The sequence below is a fragment of the Microcebus murinus genome, chromosome X, assembly GCF_040939455.1.
Source record: "Microcebus murinus isolate Inina chromosome X, M.murinus_Inina_mat1.0, whole genome shotgun sequence".
Classification (NCBI taxonomy): Eukaryota; Metazoa; Chordata; class Mammalia; order Primates; family Cheirogaleidae; genus Microcebus; species Microcebus murinus.
Window position 1 is genome coordinate 121,077,998 of NC_134136.1, and position 26,713 is coordinate 121,104,710.

Genomic DNA, 26,713 nt, shown 5'->3' on the forward strand with positions numbered 1-26,713 from the left:
CCCTTGCCCTTTGGGGAGAGAGGTGGAGCTTCCTCTAGTCTTTCATCTTCAAAGGAAGTCAAGCTTCTAAAAAGCGGGCCTTGCCGGATTGGCCAATAGCTCCTCTTTTTCTCTACTTGCGGGGCGTTTGCTCGGGCAGTGGGGAGGTGGCAAATGCTTGCCAATCAGAGCAGGCCAGGGCTGGCCAACGGCGGCCAGCGACCAATCGACGAAGCCGGCCAGAGCGCGCTCCCTTAGTAGGTGGATGGTGGTCGGAGCGCCGGCTCCCTTCTCCTCGTCGCCATTTTGTGCTGGTGACTGCGGCCGGCTGGAAGTAGGTGGCAGAGGGTTTCCCTGGGAGGGCAGCGCGCTTGGCGCTTCTCCCCTCTCCCTTCCTCCCTTCTGCCTCCAGCCTCGGACTTGGTTGTTCCGCGCACCGGCACCGGCTGAGCTGGGAGAGTTCAGGAGGTGGCAGCGGGCCGAGGTGATGTCTGGGAGCCCTCCCTTGACAGCCCGGGCCGAGAAGGTGAGCGTCGACGCTGGTCGTGGGGGCGGAGGTAAGGGGCCTGGGGCGGGGGGGAGGTGCATAGAGGAGGTGCGAGGGCTGACTGTGGGCCGCTGGTGTGCGCGGAACAGAGAGATACGTGTGCACCGTCTAAATCTGGGATGGGGGGGGTGTCTTTTTTTTTTTTTCCTTTTTTGCGAGAGCAAAGGCGCGTGCGCGATTGGGACACGGGATGGGTGCACGCGGATTGGGGGAAGGGAGGCTACTGTGTCCGCTATACCGAACTTTATCCATGTATCCATGCAGAGTCAGGTTTCTGCGACTTTGGTGTGCTGGCAACTCTGTTACTTTGGTGGTTATCTATACACTGGGAAACGTTCTGTGGTTCTGGTCCCTATTCATGGGAAGGGGCGGCAGAAGAAGAATGTGTGACTCTAGTCTGGGGGGGTGTCTATGACTCTGGTCCTTACCCATGGGTGGGGTGGAGGGCGGCTGTCTCGTTACTGGCCCTAACTTACTGGGTGGGAAGGGGAATGCAAGGAATGTGTGTGTGACTTATTGCACTTTCTTTTGAGGAGTTCTTATGTGTGATATTGGTGCTCATCCATTGAAAGGGGGCTCAGTGTGTGATTATGGCCCTTACTATGTGTTCCTTCTGTGATTTTGGCCCGTAGTCATTTGGGGCTTGTGTCTGTGACTCTGACTGCTTTGGCAGAGTCTGTTGAGGGTTTTGTATCTGGCTCTCAGCCACTGGGGCCCCTGGTTGTGATTATAACTCTTATCCATCTGGGAGCAGGTAACTCTGGTTCCCTGTGCCTTGAGGAGGAAGAGAAAATTGGTGTGTGTGTGTGTGTGTGTGTGTGTACGGAGGAAAGGTGTGGTGGCAACCTAGGGTTGGGCAGGTCCTGTTACCGGCTGGCTTTACCTGATTCCCGTTCAGAAGGCGGGGCATGAAGATTGTGAGATTCATCCTGACCCCTGGCTGTGGTCACAGGGCTCTCGAGACTCCCTTAGTTCTCAGTGCAGCCCTGAGGGTTGGATGAGGTGGCTGCCCCTCCATCCCAGAAGAAGAGCACAGTGGTTCAGAAGAACCTCCAAAAGGGCCCCTTCTGCCTCTGGAAAACTTGGGCTCAGAGCCCTAGGGGAAAAGCCACCTTGGGACCTGGCTGTACATAAGAGACAGGGCTCAGGGCTGAGCCAGTTGCCATGTGAGAGCCAAGGCTGTGTTGGCCAGGAGCCCAGGGAGGACACACACCCCCAAGAACCCTTCAGCATCTTTTGCTGCCTTGTAGGGGGCAGCCAGCATTTTGTTGGGAGGATGAAATGGTATCTTGGGGCCCATGGAAGGAACCTACTGGGTGCCGGGGACTCCCACCGTTGTGAAGTCTTACCTAATGTGCCTAATCTCAGGCAAGTCATTCAGCACTGAGAGCTCTCCTGGGCATTCGGCCTCAGGCTTGAACTTGTCTACCAGTCTCTAGTGGCAAAGCTCTGATCACACAGTGGGTGGCCCCACCAGGTCTCTCTGCAAGATTTCCCCTGTCTGATGAAGGCCTTGCTGTTTTCTAGGGCAGTGGGCTCTAGCCTCATGTTTGTGTGGAAAGGAAGGGCTTCTTCCCACTGTGATCCACAGGAGGACTGGGAGTTGGAAAACAACATCCCTGGGCTGAGGAACAGCAGAGAGCCACAACAACAAGGGTTGCTCAGGGAGTGCCTCTCTGCCCCAACTCCCTTGACCCCTTTCTTCCTTCTGCTCTCCCCAGAGTCCCTGCAGGAGGCATCACCCAGGCTGGCTGATCATGGTGGCAACAGCGGGGGTGGCTGGGAAGTGAAACGGAGCCAGCGGCTGAGGAGGGGCCCCAGCAGCCCCCGCAGGCCCTATCAGGACATGGAGTATGAAAGACGGTGAGTTATCTGCTCCCACCCCTCCCAAACAGCCTAGGCTTGTCTCTGTGTGAGAATTGATCCAGGAAGGTGCTAGTAGGAGGCTTCTGAGCAGAGGAAATAGCGTCACAGATGATTGGTTCCTTTTTAGCCAACTTGTATTTGGCACCTGTTGTGACCCAGGACCTGTGCTAGGCTCTGGGAGTGCAGTGATGAATGAGACAGATAAGATTACAGCCTCCTAGGTACTCAGGGTCTCACAAGGAAGACCATGCAGTTTATAGGTGATTACAAAACAGCTTTCTGGGTACCATGGTTGGATGTGAGGGTGAGAAAGGATCGAAGGGGAGGAGTCAAGGCTGATGCCCAGGTTTCCAGCTTTGGTGACCCTGATAGGTGTGTGGTGCTATTCACCCTGAAAGCAGCCACTGGAGGAGCAGTAGGAAGAGGAGAGGCAGAGGTCAAGGTTGGGGCTGTAGCCAGGTGTGAGTGATGGTAGGGAGTGGTGCCTTCAGAGTCATAGTCAGGAATTTGCCCAGGACGGGTATGGGACAAGCCAGGTCAGATAGTGAGAGATGCCCCATACACGATGGGCTGTAGTCAGCCTGATACTTGTCTTGAAATTGATACTCTTGTACAGTTATTTTTTCAACTCTGGTATGAACAAGAAACAGTTGGGACACCGAGTAAAATGTAGAGATCCTAATTAGAATTTGTTGCTCCCTCACCATCCTTGTAGGTCACCCCAGGTGATCCTGAGGCAAGTGATCTAGCTGTGACATTTTAAGGTTGCCAAGGAAAGCAGGCCTAACTCTCCCAGAAAGCCTCTATTAAGGGTCAATAGATTTAAGGCTGGGTGGGGTGGCTCACGCCTGTAATCCTAGCACTTTGGGAAGCAGAAGCTGGAGGATCACTTGAAGACAGGAGTTTGAAACAAGCCTGGGCAACATAGCGAGACCCTGTCTCTACAAAAAATAAAGAATTAGCTGGGCATGGTGGCACATGCCTGTAATTCTAGCTACTTGGGAAGCTGAGACAAGAGGATCACTCGAGCCCTGGAGTTGGAGGCTGCAGTGAACTATGATCACACCACTGCACTCCAGCCTGGTTGACAGAGAAAGACCTTATCTCTTTAAAAAAAAAATGAACAGGGAGAAAATAATTTTTAAATGTCTGACAAAGGGTTTCTTCTACCACCACACCTTTTAAAAATATAGAATTATAACATTTTGTTTTCTGAAAAGTGAGCCCAAATTTGAGATGTAGTCATCATCTACTGTTACTCAGTCTTGAAAATGTCTTTTGAAAGGCATTTGATTTTGGACAGTATTCATTAGCAGTGCTCTGTGGCCATTTCTGAATTTGAGTAAGTGACATATGTACTTTGTTCAGATTTTATTACCAAAGCCACTGGCTTTCTTTTGGCTTTTGAAAATCTTCAAGTGCAGAGGTTTGAGTTACTAATACTTTCCAGCTCAGAGTAGGTTTTTATCATAGGTCAGCATAAGGCCTCCTCTTGCCCTGTTTATTTTTTCATTTTTATTCTCAATTCCCACCTCTATGAGCAGCTGCTCTGTCCTGTTTGATATATATCCTAAAATATGTAGTGTTGTTTTAAGTGTCTGTGTTTTCAATTTACACAAATGACATAGTGCTAAAGTCTTTGTTCTACTTCCTGAACTTTTTACTACTCAGTGCTGTGTTTTTAAGATGTCTATATTGCCACGTGTATTTTAGTGCTTTGCTTCCAGTTGCCACCAAGGGCACCATGGCGTGTGCTTATTGCCTTTTACTTAACAATTCCCCCAAGGATGGGTACTTGTTCTTAATTTTGATGTGCTAAAGTCGTCTCTCTTTTTTACCTTGTAATTTGTGCTTTCAGAATCTTCTTTTTTCCTATCCCAAGTCATAAAGATTCTTTAAATCTAAAGTTTTACCTTTTACATTCAGGTCTTTAATACATCTAGAGTCTATTTTTTAAAAATTTATAAGGACATTTATTTCTCATAGTTTTGAAGGCTGGGAAGTCCAATACCAAGGTGCCAGCATTTAGTGGGGGCCTTCTTGCTGCCTTGCTGTATCATCCCATGGCAGAATGCAGGAGAGTGAGAGAAGGAAAGAGAGAGGGAGAGGGAAGTGAGACAGAAGTGGAAGAGGAGGGAGGGGGAGACAGAGAGACATATTAGGTTCTGGTTTTATTTTCCTCCGTAGAGTGGGCAGTTTTTCCAGTACCACCTCTTAAATCATCCATTTCTTCTCTTGTTTTATGGTACCTCTTCTGACTTTAAGTTCCCTAATGTACATGGCTTCATCTTGAGCGATATAATTTGTTCCATTGGTCTATTTGCTTATTCTTGTGCCAGAACCTTATTTTTACTATTAGGGCTTTATAGAATATCTTAATAGCTCCCTCTTTACTCTTATTTTTCAAAGTTGATTTAACCTTTTGTGGAGCTTTATTCTATATAAAAATTTTATCAAGTACCTCAAAAAACACTTAAGAATTTTGATCTATATTTCATTGAATTTATTAATTTGGGAAAGGTTGTCATCTTTGTGAGTAATCATCTCATCCAAGACCTGTGGAGAATATTTTAAAATTTGTGTTAAGGGCATAAAATTCTGAATAAATGAAAATACAGGTCTTGCGTATTCTTTGTTAAAGTATCCCTAGGTACTTCAGTGGTTTTCATTGACATCTTTTTTTTTTTTCTTTTTTTTTCATGCTGGTATTTATTGGGGTAGAGGAAAGCTGTTGATTTCTGTAAGTTATCTTATCCCTGCTGTACTCTCTTGTTATTTCTAATAGTTCATTGTTGATTCTGATGTTCTAAGTAGTTGGCCATGTTGTATGCAAATCCATCCTGTCACTTATTTTTTTCTTCACTTATAGCATTATCCAGGACTTTTAGTACCGTGTTAAATAATATCAGTAGTGGCCGGGCGTGGTGGCTCACGCCTGTAATCCTAGCACTCTGGGAGGCTGAGGCGGGTGGATTGCTTGAGGTCAGGAGTTCAAAACCAGCCTGAGCAAGAGCAAGACTCCATCTCTATTATAAATAGAAATTAATTGGCTAACTAATATACATAGAAAAAAAAATTAGCCGGGCATGGTGGCACGTGCCTGTAGTCCCAGCTATTCGGGAGGCTGAGGCAGGAGGATTGCTTGAGCCCAGGAGTTTGAGGTTGCTGTGAGCTAGGCTGATGCCATGGCACTCACTCTAGCCTGGGCAACAAAGCGAGACTCTGTCTCAAAAAAATAAAATAATGATAATATCAGTAGTACTGGGTGCACAAATTAAGATTCACTTTGGCTGGTTGTGGCTGAAAATCCAAAGAATAATGGCTTAAACAAGATAGTTTGCTTTTCTTTCACATAAAATAAAGGCAATCTGCAGATAGGCTTTTAGTCCAGGGCTGATAGGCCCCTTCTGTGTAGCCATCCTCAACACATGGTACTCGATGCAACAAGAAGGAAGCAAAATAAAAGGGAATGTGTTTAAAGTTTCTTCATTAAGTATGACATGTGCAATAAGTTTTTAGAACATAGCCTTTAATAAGTCAAGAAAGTTCTCTAATCTGAGTTTGCTAAGCGTGATCCTAAATGAGTATTAAACTTCAAAGCCATGTGCTTTTTTTCCCTCTTTTGTGCATTAATTTCGTAATTTGTATTAAATTATATTCTTGGCATTCTTGAGCTATACCCTGCTTAATCGTGGTGTATATGTATATTTTTATTATAATATAACTTATTTGGAAAATTTAAATCTATGGAAAAATTGCAAAAAAGAATATAATGAACTCCCATATATCTTCCACCCAGAATCACTAATTGTATTTTGCCACATTTGCACATTTACTTTATCTAACTATACTGTTACATAGAAACACACAGTTTTTTCTGAATCATCTGAGTTAGTGGCAGACATGACCCTTTAAGTCCAGCAACACATATGTCCTAAGAACAAGGACTTTATCTTCCATAATCATAGTACACTTTTAATATCAGGAAATTTAACGATGATACGATACTTTATCTTGTATAAAGCCCATATTCAGATGTCATCTCTTGTCTCAATAATGTCCTTTCTTTTTTATTATTGTTTTTTAGAGATGGGGTTTTAGACAGTTTTAGATCTTAATGGTTTTTAGAGATGGGGGTCTCACTCTGTCACTCAGGCTGGAGTGCAGTAGCACAATCATAGCTCACTGCAGACTCCAAATTCTGGGCTCAAGTGATCTCCTGCCTCAGCCTTCCTAGTAGCTAGGACTACAGGCATGCCACCACCATGCCCAGCTAATTTTTTTTTTTTTTATAGATGGGGTCTTGCTGTGTTGCCCAGGCTGGTCTTAAACTCCTGGCCTCAAGCGATCCTCCCACTTCAGCCTCACAAAGTGCTGGGGTTAATAGGCATTAGCCACAGCGCCCAGCCAATAATGTCCCTTATAGCTGGGTTTCCCAGATACAATCTCCAATCCAAGATCAGGTATTACATTGTACTACTTTGTATTTTTAGTCTTTAATCTGTAACAGTTATTTAGTCTTTAATCTGTAACAGTTATTTAGTCTTTAATCTGTAACAGTTATTCAGTCTTTCTTACTTTTTTATGACCTTGACATGTTTTAAGGTCAGTTGTTTTATAGAATGTTTCTCAATTTGGATTTTCCTAATGCTTACTCATGAATTTTTGGCAGAAAAGTTATTTAAGTGGTTTATGTATATTTTTTAAACACAATCAGATTAAATTAGCTATTAGATTTAGGATATTTACATCTGTGGTTATTAGCAAAGTGCTCCTATGGTTTTCTTTCCTGTATTTATCTGACATTGGAAGCAAGGTAGCCCCATGACATGAATTGGGCAGCCTTTGCTATTTCTCTTTCTCTTTCCCTCCCTCCCTCAATATAGGGTCTTGCTCTGTTTACCAGAGTAGAGTGCAGTGGCACGATCATAGCTCACTACAACCTCAAATTCCTGGGCTCAAGTGATCTTCCTGAGTAGCTAGGACTACAAGCACACACCACCACACCTGACTAATGTTATTTGATGTAAGAAGTGAGGTAGATAAACAACTCTATTTTCTTAGGGGTCAACACATTTTTTCAAGGGCCAGGTAGTAAATATTTTTGACATTGCAGACTATACTGTCCCTGTTGCATCTGAAAGCAGTCATAGACAATATGTAAATGAATGGGTATAGCTGTGTCCAATACAACTTTATTTAAGGAGACTGGATTTGGCCCACTGGCTGTAGTTTGATGATTCCTGCCAGATAGTTATCGCATCTATTATTTATTGACTAATCCATTTTCCCCTTGTTGATTTGAAATAATAACCTTTGGTTTATACTAAATGTCCATGTGAGTTTTTGAGTGCTACTGACTCTATTCTGTTTCACTGATCTGTCCATTCATGTTTTAATTGGTCTACTTTTATAATATGTTTTAATATTTGATAGAGGAGCTCTCTCCTTGTTAAGTTGTGTTTTTTTTTTAAAAAAAAAAACAATTTTCTCAACTCTCAAGTTGTTTCTTGTCCTTTGTTTTTTAAAACAATGCCACAATAAATAACATTTCTGTACATGTGCAAGTATATCTGTACATTAAGTTCCCAGAAGTAGAATTGTGGGTCAGAGGATATATAGATTTTTAGTTTTACCAGCTATTGCCAAATTCCCCTCCATAGAGATTGTTCCATTTTTTACTGCTACCAGCAGTGAGAGTGCCTATTCCCATATAGCCTTGCCAAGGAAGTTTGTTGTCAAACATTTGGACTTTTACAAATCTGTTAGGTTAAAAAATGTTCTATCACAAATCTTCCTTACAGAAGAATTCTAAATAATAATTATTATTTAGTGATAATTATGATTATAAAATCATTTATAATTATAAATATAATAATTATAAATAATAATGCCAAATAATGTAGATACTCCTCCCTCCAGGAGGTAGAGCTTAAGTCCTCTCATCTTGGGTATGGGCTGGTCTTAGGGACTCGCTTCCAAAGAATATAGCATGGAAAGGGGAAAATAGACATTTTACAAGGCAAAAACCTGGCAGACACTGCCTTAACCAGATAATCAAGGGTTATATCACCGTAAGTCACATTGTTATCATATACTCCCTGCTATGATATGATCAGAAGGGTATCTAGCTTCTGTTGTATGCTACTCAAAACAAAATAAGAATACCCCTATAACCTCAAATCTAATCACAGGAACACATTAGACAAAACCAAGTTGAGGGGCATTCTATAAAATACCTGACCAGAAGTATTCTTCAAAACCATTAAGGTAGGCCAGGCATGGTGGCTCACGCCTGTAATCCTAGTACTCTGGGAGGCCGAGGCGGGCAGATTGCTCGAGGTCAGGAGTTCAAAACCAGCCTGAGCAAGAGCGAGACCCCATCTCTACTATAAATAGAAAGAAATTAATTGGCCAACTAATATATATATAGAAAAAATTAGCCGGGCATGGTGGCGCATGCCTGTAGTCCCAGCTACTCGGGAGGCTGAGGCAGAAGGATCACTTGAGCCCAGGAGTTTGAGGTTGCTGTGAGCTAGGCTGATGCCATGGCACTCACTCTAGCCTAGGCAACAAAGTGAGACTCTGTCTCAAAAAAAAAAAACAACAAAAAAAAAAACAAAAAACCATTAAGGTCATCAAAACAAAACAGGCAAGGAAAGACTGGAAAACTTTCACAGGCCAGGGAAGACTCAGGGGGCATGACAACTAAATGGTATCCTGGAATGGAAAAAGGATATTAGGCCGGGCGTGGTGGCTCATGCCTATAATCCTAGCACTCTGGGAGGCCAAGGTGGGAGGATCACTTGAGCTCAGGAGTTCAAGACCAGCTTGAGCAAGAGTGAGACCACGTCTCTACCAAAAACAGAAAAAATTAGGCAGGCATGGTGGCGCACACCTGTGGTCCCAGCTACTCTGGAGGCTGAGGCAGAAGAAAGAGAGTGTCTTTTTACTCTCTTGAGTAAAAAGACACCCCACAGAATGAGAGAGCATATTTACAAATCATATATCTGATAAGGGATTAATATCCAGAATATATGTAGAACTCTTACAACAACATAACCCAATTCAAAAATGGACAAAGGCCTTGAATAGACATTTCTCCAAGGAAGATATACAAGTGGTCACTAAGCGTATGAAAAGATGCAAGATAATAAGTGTTGGTGAGGATGTGGAGAAATTGGAACCCTGTGCATTACCAGTAGGTGGGGATGTAAAATGGTGCCACTGCTGTGAAAAACAGTTTGGCAGTTCCATAAAAAGTTAAACATAAAATTACCATATGATTCAGCAGTTCCACTCCTAGGTATATACCCCAAAGAATCAAAAGCAGGGACTCATACAGATACTTATACACCAGCATTCATAGCAGCATTATTCACAATATCCAAATAAAAAGTTTTAAAGAACCTAACCTTTCAGAAAGGGCAACCCCTAATCCCTCTCTTTCCTTCTTCCCTTAGAGGTGGTCGTGGTGACAGGACCGGCCGTTATGGAGCCACCGACCGCTCACAGGATGACAGTGGGGAGAACCGCAGCCGAGACCACGACTACCGGGACATGGACTACCGTTCGTATCCCCGAGAGTATGGTAGCCAGGAGGGCAAGCACGACTACGATGACTCATCTGAGGAGCAGAGTGCAGAGGTGAGGGCAGGGCTCCTGAAGGGCCTCTGTGTCTGGCTGCAGCACCACGTGCAGGCAGCTCTCTGCTCCTGTGCCTCTTCAGACTATGCTCGGTGGCTTTGCATCACCTGAAGGGGCTGTCCCTATTCCCCTCTCTGAGGGCTCCTCTCCCAACCTGGGTCTCCCTGGCTTCCACATGCTTGGCTCTATACTTCTGAAGGCCCCTGGCCACCACCTCTTTCCCTTTTTTTCTGTTGTTCAGTTTGGGCCCATGGTCACTGTGAGCCCTGTACTGCCTGCTCCAGCTGACTTGGGGCAATCAAAGAGCCTCTTCTGTGGGACCCGACGTCTGGGGTTGGCAGGGCAGCCAGGGCCCTGGATAGCACCAAGCTGAGCAGTTGTGGGGGGCCAACTATAGGCATTCCCAATGGTGACAGAGCCCCTAGAAAGAAGGGAAGGACCCTTTAGGGGAGCCATTGCCATGTTTGGTAGTTACCCTTACACTGAGGGGTGACGCATGATGTTTGCCATCAAGGAGCCCCCATTGGAGGGGAAGAAACAGCCTTGCCTTAGGGGAACCCCAGTTGGAGAGTGTAGTCACGGTCATGGTACAAGCAAGCAAGCAGCTCTCCTGTCCAGCAGGGTGGGAGCTGCTGCCCTCTGGAGGGTCCAGTGCAAAGACCTCTAAAGTGAGCCACCAGCTTCAGTGGGGGACGAGGGGCTGAGGGCAGCCAGGCTTCCCCAGTGGTAGCTATAAGCTGTGCCTGGATATCTTTGGGAGCACTGGGTGGGCCCTGGCCCTCTCTGCACGGGCAGGGTGTGGCCCCAGGGTTTGCCTGCTTAGTCCTGGGATGGATGGGTTTGCAACAACCAAAAGCCCAGCAACCACACCCTGTTTTGAAGTGGGGACTGATGGAGGAATGGCTGGGGCTGGGGCTCTGGCCAAGATCTAAAGCTATTCCTATGCCCCTAGCTTGGTTGCAGGGCCCAGATCCAGGCTGGGAACCATAGGAAATGTGTGGCCTTTGGTGGCACAGGGAACAATTGTGCACATACCAGCTAAGCTGATGAAGGAGGACAGAAATCAAGGGTGGGGTCTGGTGTGCTGACTCCAGGCCATTTTGCTTCAGGCCCTTTTGCCCCAAGGAGGCTTAAGCTGTGTCTTGTCACCTACCTTTGGGAGTTCCCCCACACTAGTACTGCTACCTACTTCTCCCCACCCTCGAAGGCAGCCCCAAAAATATCCCGTGGAGCAGGGGTCCTCAAACTATGGCCCGTGGGCCACATGTGGCCTGAGGACATTTATCCGGCCCCCCTGGGTGTTTTTGCTGCCGGTGCCTGTCCTGCTTAGCAGCCGACTCATCCCCGGCCCACAGTGCGCATGTGTGGAATGTGCGCCACACTCTCCAATGGCCCTCCAACGGTCTGAGGGACAGTGAACTGGCCCCCTGTTTAAAAAGTTTGAGGACTCCTGCTGTGGAGAATTTCCAGCTCCAGAAGGGTTGCAGTCCAGGGCCTACCCACCTTGCCTGTCTGAGCCTTTAGCCGGAGCCCGCTCACCCCTGGCTTTCAGAGCCTGCTTGCCTCAGAGAGCCAGTGGCCAGCCCCTAGGCCCGCCCAGGCTGATTGCCCGTCTGGTGTCTCTCATCTCATTCTGTCGGCCAGGATTCCTACGAGGCCTCCCCGGGCTCCGAGACTCAGCGTAGGCGGCGGCGGCGGCACAGGCACAGCCCCACCGGCCCACCAGGCTTCCCCCGAGACGGCGACTATCGGGACCAGGACTATCGGACCGAGCAAGGGGAGGAGGAGGAGGAGGATGAGGAGGAGGAGGAGGAGGAGAAGGCCAGTAACATCGTCATGCTGAGGATGCTGCCACAGGCAGCCACTGAGGATGACGTACGTGCCCCCCCCATGGCCCTGGGCAGGAGGCCAGGCTGGGTCTCCTCCAGGGCCCTCAACTTCTCCCCACCCCTCCCTCACCCCCAACCTCAGCACCTTTCATCCCTTCTCCCTCACTGGCTCCTGTTCCCCAGCACTGATAGTCCTTTGTGGACAGGCCCCATCGGCTCCTGGTCTGGAGGAAGGAGTTCCAGATAAGCCAGCTTGGCCAAGGGGTGACAGCCGTGGGTGTGGGAGGGAGAAGAGCAGTCCTGCATGTTCCACTGGTCACCCAGCCATTCTGCATGTATGCATCGAGGGCCAGCTGCTCACCAGTCCCAACGCTGGCTATTGCCAGTGGCAGAGATGACGCTGGGACCCTGCAACCATTGGCCGAGGGCATGGGATTTCTGAAATTTTATTCTCATTCTTCCCCATCCCCTTTTGTTAGCAGCATCAAATCTCATCACTGGCCTGGCCACAGAGCCTTGGGTGGCTGCTAATAGCTTCCCCACACTCTTTGCCTTTGTGACATTTTCTCCCTTCCATCTTCCTCCCTTTATTTTCTTTTTCTTTTTAAAATGTTTTAGCTGTTTCTTTCTTCCCAAATGGGTCACTGGGAATGACCATCTTCTCCGTTTTCTCCTGTTTCCTTTTCATACGGACTTCTCGTAAGGAGCCACATTAAAACCCCAAGAGGACCATTAGAATAGCGTCCCTACCGGCCTCCCTGACTCTAGTCCTTCTTAGTCCACTCCCCCATGAATTCTCTGATCAGCTCCCGTCTGTAATCTTCCGGCTGCCTGTTTTGTAGCAGAGAAAAGCCCACGTGTGTATTTGAGGGCTTCTAATGTCTGGCCCACCTGCCCTGTTCAGGGTGAGACAGTAGCTGATTGCTGACATTGGTTGAGGATATATCACAAGGTGGCCACATGCTGGGTCTGATTTAATCCTCACAGTGGCCCTATAGGGAATGTACTCTTTGTATTCCATCCTATGGGTGAGGAAACCAAGTGCTGAGCAGTGAAGTAACTTGCCCCAGGTCCCACAGCCAGTGGGTGGCAGAGTGAGTGGAGGCTGGTGTCTGACCCTGGGCATCTGGACCCAAGAGCCTACTTGCCTGCCACTTCCTGAGCCTTCCCTTAGTATTTGGAATCCTGATAAGCTCTTCTGTGTATTTTTCCTTTTTATCCGTGTGTGTGTGTGTGTGTGTGTGTGTGTGTGTGTGTGTACGTACGTGTGCATGTGTAAGGCTTATCTCCTATTTATTTAACCTGATGAGGAAACTGAGGCCCACAGGCATGAAGACTCCTTCCCGAGAGTGCCTGGCATAGACTCCCAGTCCTCCATAAGAGGCCCCACTGGCCTAGAGATCTTGCTTTACCTGGTCCAAATCCTCTGCAGCTTCCCTCTGGCCTACTTCATCCAGGAAGCTTTCCAAACCCCACGACTATGCCTTTTTGTCTCCACCCTAAGTTACTGCTAGACTCATGGTCTAGGGCACACAGCTGGAATTTGCTCAAACTCCTGTCCTCCCCAATTGGTGTTTGTGTCATGGGTCTCTTTTGATGCAAGCTGGGGGGTGGGGTGGGCAGTAATCCCCTTGCAAAGGACAAATTGCATCCCAGCCTTCCTTGCTTTGTGGCTGCCACCAAGCCTTTTGTCAGATCACCCTGCCCGCCCTTCTTGAGTTGCTGGCTCTCTGGCTCTCCTACTGTTCTCTGTGCCCCCAACAGTCATCTCGCTGCCATTCTTTACCTTGCTCTGTGCTCCTTTCTTCACTTTCTGACTCACGTTCTGCAAGTCTGGGACTAAAAGCCAAGACTAGGGTACTGGTGTGGGTCTGGGGTTGTTGTCACTCAGGGAAAAGGTCCGAAAGAGGCAGAGGAGACTGTACACATCACTAATGACCCCTCTGGGTCTAGAGGCCTCCAGCCGGCCCCAGTTCCACAGCAGCCTTATGCTGAGCCTGCCCCACTCTCTGTCTCCATGTAGATCCGTGGCCAGCTGCAGTCCCACGGCGTCCAAGCACGGGAGGTCCGGCTGATGCGGAACAAATCCTCAGGTGAGCTTTTGTTCCCAGTGCCCTTGCCTTCCACTGGCCAGCCTCAGCCTCCAAATCTCCCTCCTGCCTCTGCCTTCTCAGTCCCCCTCCCTCCCCTGCCTTCCTGCCACAGCTGGGAATGGGCAGCTTGGGGGGTACCCTCTCTTCTTCTCTCCCCCTTTCCCCACTCTTCACAGCTCTAGCCAGCAGCCTCTCCCAGCACCCCCTCTTCTACTGGGGAGGGGGTACAGCTCTGAGCTGAGCTGAGCACTCCCGGGGGCAGGGCCAGGGCCAGGCTCCAGGGAACCTCCTCTTTGGGACTCTGATGAGTATCTGAGATGGTAACCCCTTCCCAGTACACTCCCTTCCCTCTCCTTTCTTCTTCCTCTGCCTCTTGCTCTCCCCCACATTTTTCTGGTAACAGCCTCTGACCAGAAAGTAGGTCTGACATGGCCCCACCCATGTGTCCCAAGAGGGGAGGCAGGGGATGGCTCTTTTCCAAGGGCGCATCCCAAGGAGCAGCCGGGACTTTCTGGCGTCATCTGTTCCCTCCCTCCCTCTTGCAGGCTGCTTGGAGCTGGCCTGAGGTTAGCAGGGGGGTGGTGGGGGGGGTTGTCTCTGCAGGACCTCTGCCCAGGCTTCCCAAGGCAGGCACAGTGGGGCCTCACTCTGCCTGGGCTTCTCTCTCCATCTTTCAGTCTCTCTCCTCCCCATACCTCCATATATATCTCTTTCTCTCTCTTTCTATCTCTCTGATTATACCATTCCATCCTCCTATGCATCCTAACAGTCATTTCTTTTGAAGATCAAGCATGCCCCCCAATCCCTGCCACATCCAAGCCCCCCCTCCCCCGTGTATCCGCCTCTGAAGGAGATGCTTTCCTGAGGCCTCAAGCCCTGAATCCCTCTCCCAACCCTGACCAGGCCTGGAGTCTCTCTTGGTTGCATGTAGGTCTTGCTGTGCTTCAACCCAACTAGACCACACGCTGACAGATTCTGGATCTGTCTCTCTCCCCAAGGAGGCATCCCAGGTGCAGCCTCTCGATGGCCCTGGGCACCTCTCCCAGGTACCCACTGATTCTTACCTGGCCCTCCTGGCCAATCCCAGCTGCCATTCTCCTTCTGTCTAGGAGGACCTGGACTGTTTGTGGCTGTAGTCTCCCCACTGCGGCCCTGAGGTGGCTCCCTAGCGAGGCTCATCTCCCACACACTGTTGTGAGGCTGAGATGAGATGGTGTCCCTAACCACCCCTGGTTCCCAATGGGCCAGGAGCCTTCCTGGTCTCACAGAGCAGCCTGGCCCAGCTTCTCTTTTGCTCCTGTGATTTAACACCTGTTATAGGACCCCTCCTGGGTGCCCCTGGCCTTGTGCTGGGCCTGCCTTTGAGTTAAGCAGCCTGCCCACTTCCCCCTCTTTCCTTCTCTGGAGGCAGAGCTCTCCTTGTACCCTTTTCCTCCCAGCTGCTTCTCTCCGTCTCTGTCACCCCAGGCTAGCTGGGCAGATCTGCCTGAGCCCCATCTCTCTGTCTCTCTTCCAAGTTGTTGTGTGTGTCTCTCCTCCCACCCCGACCTCTCTCCTCCTCTGTTTTTCTCCCTCCCTCTTCCCTGTTTTCTGCCCTTCCTGGCCATCTATACCTTGCCTCCTCCACCCCCTAGTCTTTCTCTCTCTGATTGTTTCTTTCTCTTCCTTTCTTCCTTTCTCCTCTTCCCCCTTCCCTCTCTGCCCCTGGTCCTCTCCCCTCGGGTCCCGCCCCCGGGAACGCCGTGTGTCCAAAGCTGTTGACTAACCCACTGCGTCTGTATCTGAATGCTGTCTCCAGGTCAGAGCCGGGGCTTCGCCTTCGTCGAGTTTAGTCACTTGCAGGACGCTACACGATGGATGGAAGCCAATCAGGTTGCTTTGCCGCACTTGAACCCCCCCCCCAAACAAATACTACTTTGTAATCGAGCGCTCCCCATCGCCTGATTCTTACGGACACAGTTCCCTGCCCTGTGGCCCTGTGTCCCGTCCCCCTGCCCCCCTCTCCCCTTCCTGACCCTCACTATCTCCTCTTCCCATCTCTTGCCACCCTACTGGGCTTCCCATCCAGAGCTCACACTCGCCACTGGCCCCTTCCTACAGCCAAGCACTAGTGCTGCCTCTCCACCTCCCCCAAATGAGCTTTCAGAGAAGGAGCTGCCAGGGTGGGTTCTTTCACTCAGCTTCGTACTCCCCAAGGGACAGGGTGGGTCCCAGGGGACCGCCCTGCTCTGGGCTTAGCTGGAGCTAGGACTTCTTTCTGCTCTCAGGACCACTGGAAGTCTCACCACTAGGGAACTTAGCTGTTGGCACACTAACTAGCAGGACCCGTTTTGTCAGCCCTCTCCCTGCATGTGAATGTTGCCCTTTAATTTCCATGCAGGGTGACAGCACTGCTCTGTTGATCTAAAGTTCCAGTCGAGTGTGATAGTTCTGTTGACAACATGTACTCACTTCTCTCGCCCCTACCCTTCCCTTGCACCTCCGCACTCCGGGAGGTACCACCTCAGGCAGCTCGTCTTCTCAGTGAGGACCTATGTGCAGTCAGCATCAGAGGGAGCCTGCTCCCCCTGCCTGGCACAAGATCCCAACCCAGCAGCTTTGGGACCCTCTGAGACCCAAGGATCTGCTCTGGTCACCCACTCCCTGCCCATATCGTTGGTGTAGGGCACTGAAGAAAAGCTTCAGGGGAGGAAGAGGCACATGTGGTGAAATGGGGGATCCTGGCAGAGGCAGCCCTGGGACTGTCTCTGCAGGGTTGATAGGCTAGTGCCATGGGCCCAGGACCCAGCCATCCATGGGAAGACAGCCTCATGGCAGGAACTTCCATCTGTTCAATATGGCTCTTTCTTTTTCCCCTTCTCCAGCACTAGCGCACCTGCGCGCTCTCTCTCTTTTTCTCTCCCCTCCTCCTGCCCCTCCCTGTCTCCCCTCACCCCCAAGTGTAGCCTGTGTAGTGCTGGCCCGGGGTGTGGCCTGGCAGCGTCAGGGCTGATGGGGAGTTCTCCCCACTGTCCGGCAAGCGTCGGTCAGCCAAGCACTGTGTGCCTGGTGGTGTGTGTTCACGTGTGTGCGTGCGTGTGCCCGGAAAAGCAGCAAACAGCTGCGCCCGAGAGCTGTGGCGCTTTCCCTCCCTCCCTTCCTTCTTCCCTCCATCCGTTCTCCAACCTCCCTCCGTTCCCTGTCCCTCATCCATCCAGCTGAAGGGCTCGCTCACTCTCTTCTCCTGTGCTGAAACGGTGCGTGGGGCACTGCTGCCTGGGCCTCACTGCACTCTACTTTTTCCCACAGCATTCCCTCAACATCCTGGGCCAGAAGGTGTCCATGCACTACAGCGACCCCAAGCCCAAGATCAATGAGGACTGGCTGTGCAATAAGGTACAGGGGCGGTGGGCAGCGGTTGCCATGGAGAGAAGCAGCAACAGCAGTCGTGGCAACTTCTCTCTCTCCCCCCCCTTTTCTCTCTCTTTCTCTCTGGGCCTGTGAGGCGGTGTAGGTGTTGAGGCCTGGCTCAGCTCAGGTAGCCACATTCCTAGCCAGTCAGCCATTCACAAATGTGGGCTCAGCGTCCACTTGGTGCCAGGCTCTGTCCTCATAAAACTCAGTCTTGCCTGGAGTCCCAGTACACTTCAAAGAAGTATTTACATAGATGGCAAATTAGTGACAGCATAGGTCTGGAGTGGTGTGTGGAGTGTGGGCTTCAGAGCCAGACTGGCTAAAATGAGACTAGCCTGGGTTGGACTTGATTTTAGCCAGGTGCTTAGCCTCTCTTTGCCTCATTTTCCCTGTCTCTAAAATAAAAATACTAATGCTAACGTCTCCCAAAAGGTGGTTAAGGGGATTAAACTGTATTGTTAAGAGGGTAACACTTAGAACAACACCTGGCCCACAGTTGACACAGTCTGACAGACCTGCTATCATGAAGAAAAAGCATGGAGTGTTCTGAGAGCTCATATCAGGGAACTCAGCCTTGAAGGCCACTCTGACAAAGCCATGTCAGACCTGAGACCAGAAGGTACAGGATGTAGATTTTGTCACTTCTATATTCCCTGAGAGAAGCTATGGTTCAGAGAGGTGGAACTGTGGGTGAGCCTCTAGCCATGACTTGCTCCTGATCACAGGGACCACAGATGCCACAGTGGATCCAGGTCTGCCCTCAGGGTCAGCTTTGCAGTGCCACAGCCCCACTTCCCACGGGCATCTGTCCTGAAACATAAAAGTTCTATCAGAAGGCAGGTGCTCAATGTCTCTGGAGAAGTAGGGACAAAGTGACAGTGGAACTCCATCTCTCCTGTATTTCCGGATAGTCCTTGAAACCAGGGAATTCTCTTCTTAACGCCTTCCCCTCTATACCCCATATTCTGTTGGTCACCAGATCCTGTTGTTTCTATCATAGAAATGTCACCCTCCCTCCCTTGCCATTCCCACTGCTGATGCCAGTTGTCACGCCCTCTTACCCACTTGCCATGGAGCCCTCTCTGGTATGCTGGCCTCTTGACTCTTTCTCCCACCTTATCACCTGGAACATTCCTAAAAACCACCTATGACCATGCTCTCCTCTGCTTAAAAACCCCTGTGGCTCTGAGGTTAAGCATAAGATCCTCCCTAGTGTTGGCTTCCCTCCGTTGTGGCTTTTGCTTCTCCCCTTACCCTCCTACACCAGCTGTGGAAAATCCATTGTTCATTTTTGCTGCTAGCAATCCCTTCCCAGCAAAACTAAACTAAAACTGTGCATCCCAGATCAAGCATCCTTGTTTTTGTGCAGCCCTCCTTGACGGTCCCCAGCCCAGTGAGCTGTGCCCCCTGCTGGTGGACAGTCCACACAGACTGACCTGTTCCTCTTCATGCTACATCTGTGCCCCTGCTGTTAGGCCACGAGAGTGGAGGCCACATCCTTACCACCTGGGACAGCCTGGCATAGGAACAAGGCTTTGTACCTGACTCTGGAATAGAGATAGAATGTAGTAGGCTGGGTGCGGTGGCTCACGCCTATAATCCTAGCACTCTGGGAGGCCGAGGCAGGCGGATTGCTCGAGATCAGGAGTTCGAAACCAGCCTGAGCAAGAGTGAGACCCTGTCTCTACTATAAATAGAAAAAAATTAATTGGCCAACTAATATATATAGAAAAAATCAGCCGGGCATGGTGGCGCATGCCTGCTACTCGGGAGGCTGAGGCAGGAGGATTGCTTGAGCCCAGGAGTTTGAGGTTGCTATGAGATAGGCTGATGCCACAGCACTTCACTCTAGCCTGGGCAACAGAGTGAGACTCTGCCTTAAAAAAAAAAAAAAAAAAGAATGTAGTAGAAGCTGGGGGATCTCTGGAGGCTGGGGTAGTCAAGGAAAATTTCTCAAGAGTAGCAGGATTGGCAGAGGGAGGGGTGGGAGGAAAAAATTGGTAGCAGGATCCATCCAAGTCCTAAAGGTAAAGATGGGGGTCAGGGGAGTCTGGCAAAAGGCGAAGCATTGAATAGAGAAAACTCCTGAATAGAGAAGCAAGTTTTAGAGAGAACCATCTACTAAAGGGACTGGGTAGGGGTACAGTCCTGGGAGTTGGTGGCCCTGAGAAGGCAAAGGGAGGGGAGGAGGCAGTAGTTATAACAGGTGGGAGAGTTGTTGATTCCTGAGCTGAGGGGGTAGCACTGAGGACAAATTTGAGACTGTAAAGGGAAAAGTCACAGGACTGAGAATGACGGCAAAAGTTCCAGAAGGCACCTGCCACCCCTCATCCTGGGACCTTCCTTCCCAAGGCATTGTGGGATTCCTAGGAGAATCTCTGGATCCATCTTTAGAGGGTGTGGTGGAAAGCCCTGCCCCCTCTAACAGCCTGGCCTGTGCTTCACAGTGTGGTGTCCAGAACTTCAAACGCCGTGAGAAATGCTTCAAGTGTGGCGTGCCCAAGTCAGGTGAGGCCCACTTACCTTCCCCAACTCTACAGGACATGGGGGCTGGGGAGAGGGGTGAGGGGCTAGTGTTCAGGGGTTGGTGTGGGGAGGAGGGTGACCAGTCATGGAGCCTCTCCCTTTGTCACCAACATGTCTCCCACCACCCCTGACAGAGGCAGAGCAGAAGCTGCCCCTTGGCACAAGGCTGGATCAGCAGACACTACCGCTGGGCGGCCGGGAGCTAAGCCAGGGCTTGCTTCCCCTGCCGCAGCCCTACCAGGCCCAGGGGGTGCTGGCCTCCCAAGCTCTGTCCCAGGGCTCAGAGCCAAGTTCAGAGAACGCCAACGACAGTGAGTCAGTTCTTCCCTTCTTCCTCTGTGCCCTGGGGTGTCTGGGCTGGGCTTGCCAAGGCCAGAGAAATGATAGTGAGCAGGAGGACTTCGTCCTCACAGGTGTTTCCCCCATGGGGTTAGACGCGTGATGTAGGGTGGGCAGGGGAGGAGCATCACCCGACTGGCTTTGGGGATGTGTTGGGAAGGTTCTCGGCAGATGAGCAGCTGGGCTGGCACCTGGACTGACAAGCAGAGTTTATCCAGGAGGAGGAGGAGGTGAGAGGGAGCCACGGGGGCAAAGGCATGCAGGCCAGAGGAAACTGAGCAGTGGGGAGCCCTGAAGGGTGGGGCTGGAGCAGAATGTGGGGGTGCCCCCTAACACTGGGCCCCTTCCCACAGCCATCATCTTGCGCAACCTGAACCCACACAGCACCATGGACTCCATCCTGGGGGCCCTCGCACCCTACGCGGTGCTATCCTCCTCCAATGTTCGTGTCATCAAAGACAAGCAGACCCAACTGAACCGTGGCTTCGCCTTCATCCAGCTCTCCACCATCGTGGTGAGGGCGGCACAGGGGGGGGCCGGGCAGCCGGGGTCCCGGCCCCCAGGGTGGGGAGGAGGGCCCTTCTCCCATACCCCACCGCGGCCCCAAGCCTGGAAACAGGGCAATGGAGCCGGGGGCCTCCCCGGGCCTGACCCTTCTGTCCCTGCCTCCCCTCCTCCTGCAGGAGGCAGCTCAGCTGTTGCAGATTCTGCAGGCCCTGCACCCACCGCTCACCATCGATGGCAAGACCATCAACGTTGAGTTTGCCAAGGGTTCTAAGAGGTCAGGGCCCCATCTGTGTCCCTTCCCAGATTGCCCCCCAGCTTGGGGCCGCCACCTGAAGGCCTCCCATCTCACTCCCAGTCTCTAACATCCTCCCCAGGGACATGGCCTCCAACGAAGGCAGTCGCATCAATGCTGCCTCTGTGGCCAGTACTGCCATTGCTGCGGCCCAGTGGGCCATCTCACAGGTACTAAAACCTTCCATCACACCCTCCAGTGACCCAAGACCTGGGCTCTGTCAAAGCTCCTGCACCCTATCTGCAAGCAGGAGGGCTGGCTTGCTATCTGTGGAAACAAAACCCTGTCCGAGTGGCTGGCATGGGCCCCTCTACCTTGCTTCTGACTTTCTTGACTCCCTGGTCCATTCCCATTCTGTCCTCACTGCAGCTTTTTTCCCAGCTGCCTCCCAGGCGTGCATTTGCAGTGCACCATCATGGCTGGGGTTCTGTTTGCTGGGGTTTTTTATGGTTGAATTCGTATATGTTACATATTCCTTATATATACATATAATTGTCATATGATACATGTACCATATGATACATGTATCATAAATATGGTACAGTATCATATGTTCCTGAGTAAAAAAGAATTTCTAAGTGGTTGAGAGAAATTGGATGAGAATGAAGTGGGAGGATGGTGTCTTCTTTAGTCGGACACCCAATACAAATACCACACATACCAGTATCAGCCCTGGGAGCATCTTGGAGTACATCTGTTTTTGAGTCTTGTTTTTGCCACTGCCCAGTTCTCATGGCGGCTCTCACATTCACTTAAGGCTGCATGCTTTTTTGTCAGGTAGAAACACTACCCCCATGTGTGGGACAGATGCTTCTAGCAGGTTCCCCCTCACCTCACCCCCTCCTGTTCTAATGAGCTCCTCCCACCTGCCCCTCAGGCCTCCCAGGGTGGGGAGGGTGCCTGGGCCACCCCTGAGGAGCCACCGGTCGACTACAGCTACTACCAACAGGATGAGGGCTATGGCGGCAGCCAGGGCACAGAGTCTTCCCTCTATGCCCATGGCTACCTCAAGGGCACCAAGGGCCCTGGCATCACTGGAAGCAAAGGGGACCCGGCTGGAGCAGGTGAGCCCCAGCATCTCTCCTGTACCTGGTGGGGGTGACCAGCAGGCATAGGGTCCTGGGCCCCGCCATTCACAGGCGTTCTCTCTCCCTGTCCCTCTTTACAGGTCCTGAGGCCTCCCTAGAGCCTGGGGCAGACTCAGTGTCACTCCAGGCTTTCTCCCGCGCCCAGCCTGGTGCTGCCCCTGGCATCTATCAACAATCAGCTGAGGCGAGCAGCAGCCAGGGTGCCACTGCCAACAGCCAGGTGAGTCCTGGGTATCCCGGGGAGGCAGGCAGGGGTGGCATTGGCAGACACTGAGCCCTGTTTTCCTGTCTGGCCCCATGACCAGTCATATACCATCATGTCACCTGCCGTGCTCAAATCTGAGCTCCAGAGCCCCACCCTTCCCAGCTCTGCCCTACCACCAGCCACCAGCCCCACTGGGCAGGAGTCCTACAGCCAGTACCGTGAGTAGCCATGGCCTGTGGGTAGAAGGTAGGGAATTTCTAACAAAGTAGGGAGAGTGTGACCTCTTCTCCCCTCACCTACCAGCTGTTCCTGACGTCTCCACCTACCAGTATGATGAGACATCCGGCTACTACTATGACCCCCAGACTGGCCTTTACTATGACCCCAATTCCCAGGTGATAGGGCAACCCAGGGAGGGGTTGGGTCAGGGGGTAGCTGGCCCTGCAGGTCTCCTTCCTGGAGTCTTCCCTCATGTCTCCTCTTCCTTGCTTCTCCTTCAGTATTACTACAACGCTCAGAGCCAGCAGTACCTGTACTGGGATGGGGAGAGGCGGACCTACGTTCCTGCCCTGGAGCAGTCAGCCGATGGGCATAAGGAGACTGGGGCACCCTCGAAGGAGGGCAAGGAGAAGAAGGAGAAGCACAAGACCAAGACAGCCCAACAGGTGAACACTGGGGTCCCGCAGTCACTGGCTGGCATTTGGTACCTTCCAGTGACTGCAATTCTGTCATCTCTTGCCCTCTACTGCTCAAGGGAGTGGGATGGTAGGTGGGTTTGGACATGGGCAGTAACTGCTCAAGCCAGACCGGGTGCCTGGCCCAGCTCTGCTCTTTACTGCATGGCCTTGGGCCAGAGCAGTCTCCTCAGTACATGGCAGGGCTGCCCACCTCTGTTAGGTGGCTTGTGCCATCCAAATGAACCCTGTCAGTTTTCTTCTGTCCCACAGTGGGAATCCTCACACACTGCTGATAGGTACATATATATGCCAGAGAAATTCTCACAGACCCATAGCGGGTGGGCAGGAAAGCCATTGCAGTGTTTTGTGGTAGTGGGCAGTTGGAGGGCACCTCAGTGTCTGTGGAGAAAGGGTGCAACATTCTGGGTATAACATTTAAAGCACCAAGTGTTCCCTCAGCAACCTATGAATTATAAAAGTGGTGATGTGCACAGGGCATGACACAGAATACAGAATATGGCATTGTGTCACATATGTAAATTAACATTATACATAGAGTCCAGTGCAGTGGCTTAAGCCTGTAATCCCAGCTACTCAGGAGGCTGAGGTGGGAGGATCACTTAAGGCCAGGAGTTCAAGACCAGCCTGGGCAATATAGGGAGACTTTGTCTCAAAAAAATAAAATTATACAAAGATAAGCAATCCTGTTCATTTTTAAATGATAAAATGGAAACACAGCAAACATAACAATGTGGATATCTGTGAGGAGAATGGACATGCCATGATAATCTGTAAGCTGGGAAGTCCAAGAGCACGGCACCAGCATCTGCTGAGGGCCTTCTTGCTGCATCATAACATGGTACAGGGATAGGGAGTATGCATGAGAGAAAGGGAGATCAGCTAAACTCATTCTTTTTGTCAGGAACCCACACTCAGTAATGGCATTAATCCCTTCGTGAGGACACAGTCCTCATGACCTCATCACCTCTTAAAGGCCCTACCTCCCAACACTGTTGCATTGGTGGGGATTAAGTTTCCAACACAAGAACTTTGGGGGACATATTCAAACAATAGCAGAGAGTGTGGCCAGAAAGGGGCTTGACAAGGAGCGCTCGTGACTGGTGACAGAGAAATAGGAACTTGTACCACTGTGTCTCTCACCTTTTGTTTGTTCTGCCTCAAACTCCCGTTGTCTGCCTCCTAGATGAGCCCTCCACTCTGCCCATACTGTTTCTGCTGCCTCGTCATTGCAAACTAAAGGGGGTGGGGGGCATGAGGGAGATGTTCAGAGATGAGGTCAGTAGGGGCCAGGGTGCCAAGCGCCTTGCAGGCTATGGTCATGAGTTTGGGTTTGTTCTTGGTGTGATGGGAAGCCAAGGAAGGGTTTGGAGGAAGTTGTATTGGGTGGGGAGTAGTTTATAGTTTGTAAAAGAGTCCTCTGCTGTGAGAGGTGTACAAGAGCCATAGCCCAGACCAAGCAAAGCCCACTGCAGTGGTTCACACTAGAGTTGATGGGCAACGCACATGCTCACATGCTCGTGGGCGGCCCGGGTTTTAGGCTTGAGGTAGAAGCATGGTGGGCTGCTGCAAGGGCAGTGGGTCAGCCAATGGAGTTGGTGGTCCTGGCAGCATGAGGGTTCTGGAAACCTCACCCCTACGCTCACCCCCAGATTGCCAAGGACATGGAACGCTGGGCTCGCAGTCTCAACAAACAAAAAGAAAACTTCAAAAACAGTTTCCAGCCTATCAGCTCCCTGCGTGATGACGAAAGGCGGGAGTCAGCCACTGCAGATGCTGGCTATGCCATCCTCGAGAAGAAGGTGTGTTGTGGCCACCCACCTGCACCCTGCACTTCAATCTTGTCCTTCCTGCAGGCCCTCCATGGAATCCCTGAATTTCTGTGTCCCTCCATTCCAGGGAGCACTAGCCGAGAGACAGCACACCAGCATGGATCTCCCAAAATTGGCCAGTGACGACCGCCCAGTGAGTGCCTGGGGCAGAAAGGGGCAGGGAGCTCTGATCTGGCCAGGCCTGACCACCTACCCTCACTCTCTACAGAGCCCACCCAGGGGACTGGTGGCAGCCTATAGTGGGGAGAGTGACAGTGAGGAGGAGCAGGAGCGTGGGGGCCCCGAGCGGGAGGAAAAGCTCACTGACTGGCAGAAGCTGGCCTGTCTGCTCTGCCGGCGTCAGTTCCCCAGCAAGGAGGCACTCATCCGGCACCAGCAGCTCTCAGGGCTCCACAAGGTGACTAATGGAAGGGTTGGCAGGGCACTTGGGGCCTTGCCCACCCCAGCCTGGCCTCTTACTCCTTGTACTGTCCCCCTTGCAGCAAAACCTTGAGATTCACCGGCGAGCCCACTTATCAGAAAACGAGCTAGAAGCACTAGAGAAGAACGACATGGAGGTGAGGTGTGACCCGCTCCTGGGGTCTGGGGTCCCTGCCCTCAGGTTCCTTCCAAGTCCCTGCCCCCTCAGGCAGCTGGAGTTCCAGTTCTCGTATTCTGTCCCCATGAGGCTTCTTCCCAGCACCCCCACCCCAGCTGCTTGCACCCACTGTGTCCTGACCCTCAGGATGGGGCTCCATTGGCCAGGTGGAGCTCCCTGTGGGACCCCGGCCCCATGCCCATGTTTCCTGAAAACAGCAGCCAGCTCCCCAAGATTCACACATACACACAAACTTTCAGCAAATGAAGTACCGGGACCGAGCAGCTGAACGCAGAGAGAAGTATGGCATCCCTGAGCCGCCGGAGCCCAAGAGGAGGAAGTACGGTGGCATATCTACGGCCTCTGTGTGAGTGCCCGGGGCCAGGTGAGGAGGCCTGGGGCCTGCAAGCCAACCACTCACACTCTACACTGTCCCCTGCAGAGACTTTGAGCAGCCCACTCGGGATGGGCTGGGCAGTGACAACATTGGCAGTCGCATGCTCCAGGCAATGGGCTGGAAAGAGGGCAGTGGCCTGGGCCGCAAGAAGCAGGGCATTGTAACGCCCATTGAGGTGAGTCTCCCGTGATCCCATGCCCATCCCCCAGTACTCCCCACAGAGTCCCTGCCAACCTGACAGAGCCTGCCTCCCTCGCACAGGCCCAAACACGGGTGCGGGGCTCCGGCCTGGGTGCCCGGGGCAGCTCCTATGGGGTCACCTCAACCGAGTCCTACAAAGAGACACTGCACAAGACAATGGTGACCCGCTTCAACGAGGCCCAGTGAGCAACTGCAAGAGCAACTTCTGCATATGTTGGGTTTCCATCCTGGGGCAGGGGAGGATGAAATGTTGGGTGGTCTGAGGGGGGCCCTGTTCCTGTCTGCCAGCCCACTCCCCATCCAGAGAGGCCCTGACCAAATCAAATTTTGAGTTGGTGACTTTTGTTGGAAAATTGGGCTGGGATCATGTTCTTTTTGTAATAAAAGCTGAAAAGTCTGCATCTTGCAACTCTTCTTTTTTTAATTATTTTTTAATTTCATCATATTATGGGGGTACAAATATTGTTAAGGTTACATATATGGCCCTTGCTCCCCCTTCCCCTTGCATCTCTTTTTTCTCATGCTCTAGTGTAGTTTTTGCCCACACAGAAATAGGGACACAAACATAGATGGACAGGGGCCTCATTAGGCCTAGGCAGGTGTGGCATTGGTGACATTCATGTTGTCTGGAACATAGTGGCTACCAGAACATGGAGTTCTGGCTGGGCACGGTGGCTCACGCCTGTAATCCTAGCACTCT

The 26,713-nt window shown here is 51.1% G+C and overlaps 1 protein-coding gene across 11 annotated transcripts; it reads left to right on the forward strand.

Annotated features, from left to right (window-relative positions):
- The first annotated feature begins 157 nt into the window (after window positions 1–157).
- RBM10 (RNA binding motif protein 10) lies at window positions 158–26,412 on the forward strand. 11 transcript variants are annotated; one of them, XM_012749704.3, is made up of 24 exons: window positions 158–536; window positions 2,248–2,389; window positions 9,856–10,039; window positions 11,684–11,914; window positions 13,892–13,961; window positions 15,760–15,833; window positions 17,250–17,336; window positions 19,802–19,862; window positions 20,015–20,191; window positions 20,573–20,733; window positions 20,903–21,000; window positions 21,101–21,188; window positions 21,968–22,082; window positions 22,187–22,326; window positions 22,412–22,529; window positions 22,615–22,706; window positions 22,812–22,976; window positions 24,659–24,808; window positions 24,906–24,971; window positions 25,047–25,235; window positions 25,321–25,395; window positions 25,676–25,782; window positions 25,858–25,987; window positions 26,074–26,412. In XM_012749704.3, the coding sequence occupies exons 1-24, from the start codon at window positions 245–247 to the stop codon at window positions 26,197–26,199; spliced, it is 3,138 nt and encodes a 1,045-aa protein (XP_012605158.1). In that variant the 5' UTR covers window positions 158–244; the 3' UTR covers window positions 26,200–26,412. The 11 variants fall into 11 exon arrangements, with proteins under 11 accessions (XP_012605158.1, XP_020140572.1, XP_075855596.1 ...); XM_020284983.2 differs by having other exon boundaries at window positions 165–536; window positions 20,573–20,730; window positions 21,896–22,082; XM_012749703.3 differs by having other exon boundaries at window positions 168–536; window positions 21,896–22,082.
- Window positions 26,413–26,713: the final 301 nt, after the last annotated feature.

Coding starts and splice junctions, on each gene's coding strand:
- RBM10 (XM_012749703.3), top strand. CDS start 245: ATGGTGGTCGGAGCGCCGGCTCCCTTCTCCTCGTCGCCATTTTGTGCT. Junction 20,734..20,902: donor TCCAGCTCTCCACCATCGTG/GTGAGGGCGGCA, acceptor CTCCTCCTGCAG/GAGGCAGCTCAGCTGTTGCA. Junction 22,707..22,811: donor ACTATGACCCCAATTCCCAG/GTGATAGGGCAA, acceptor CTTCTCCTTCAG/TATTACTACAACGCTCAGAG.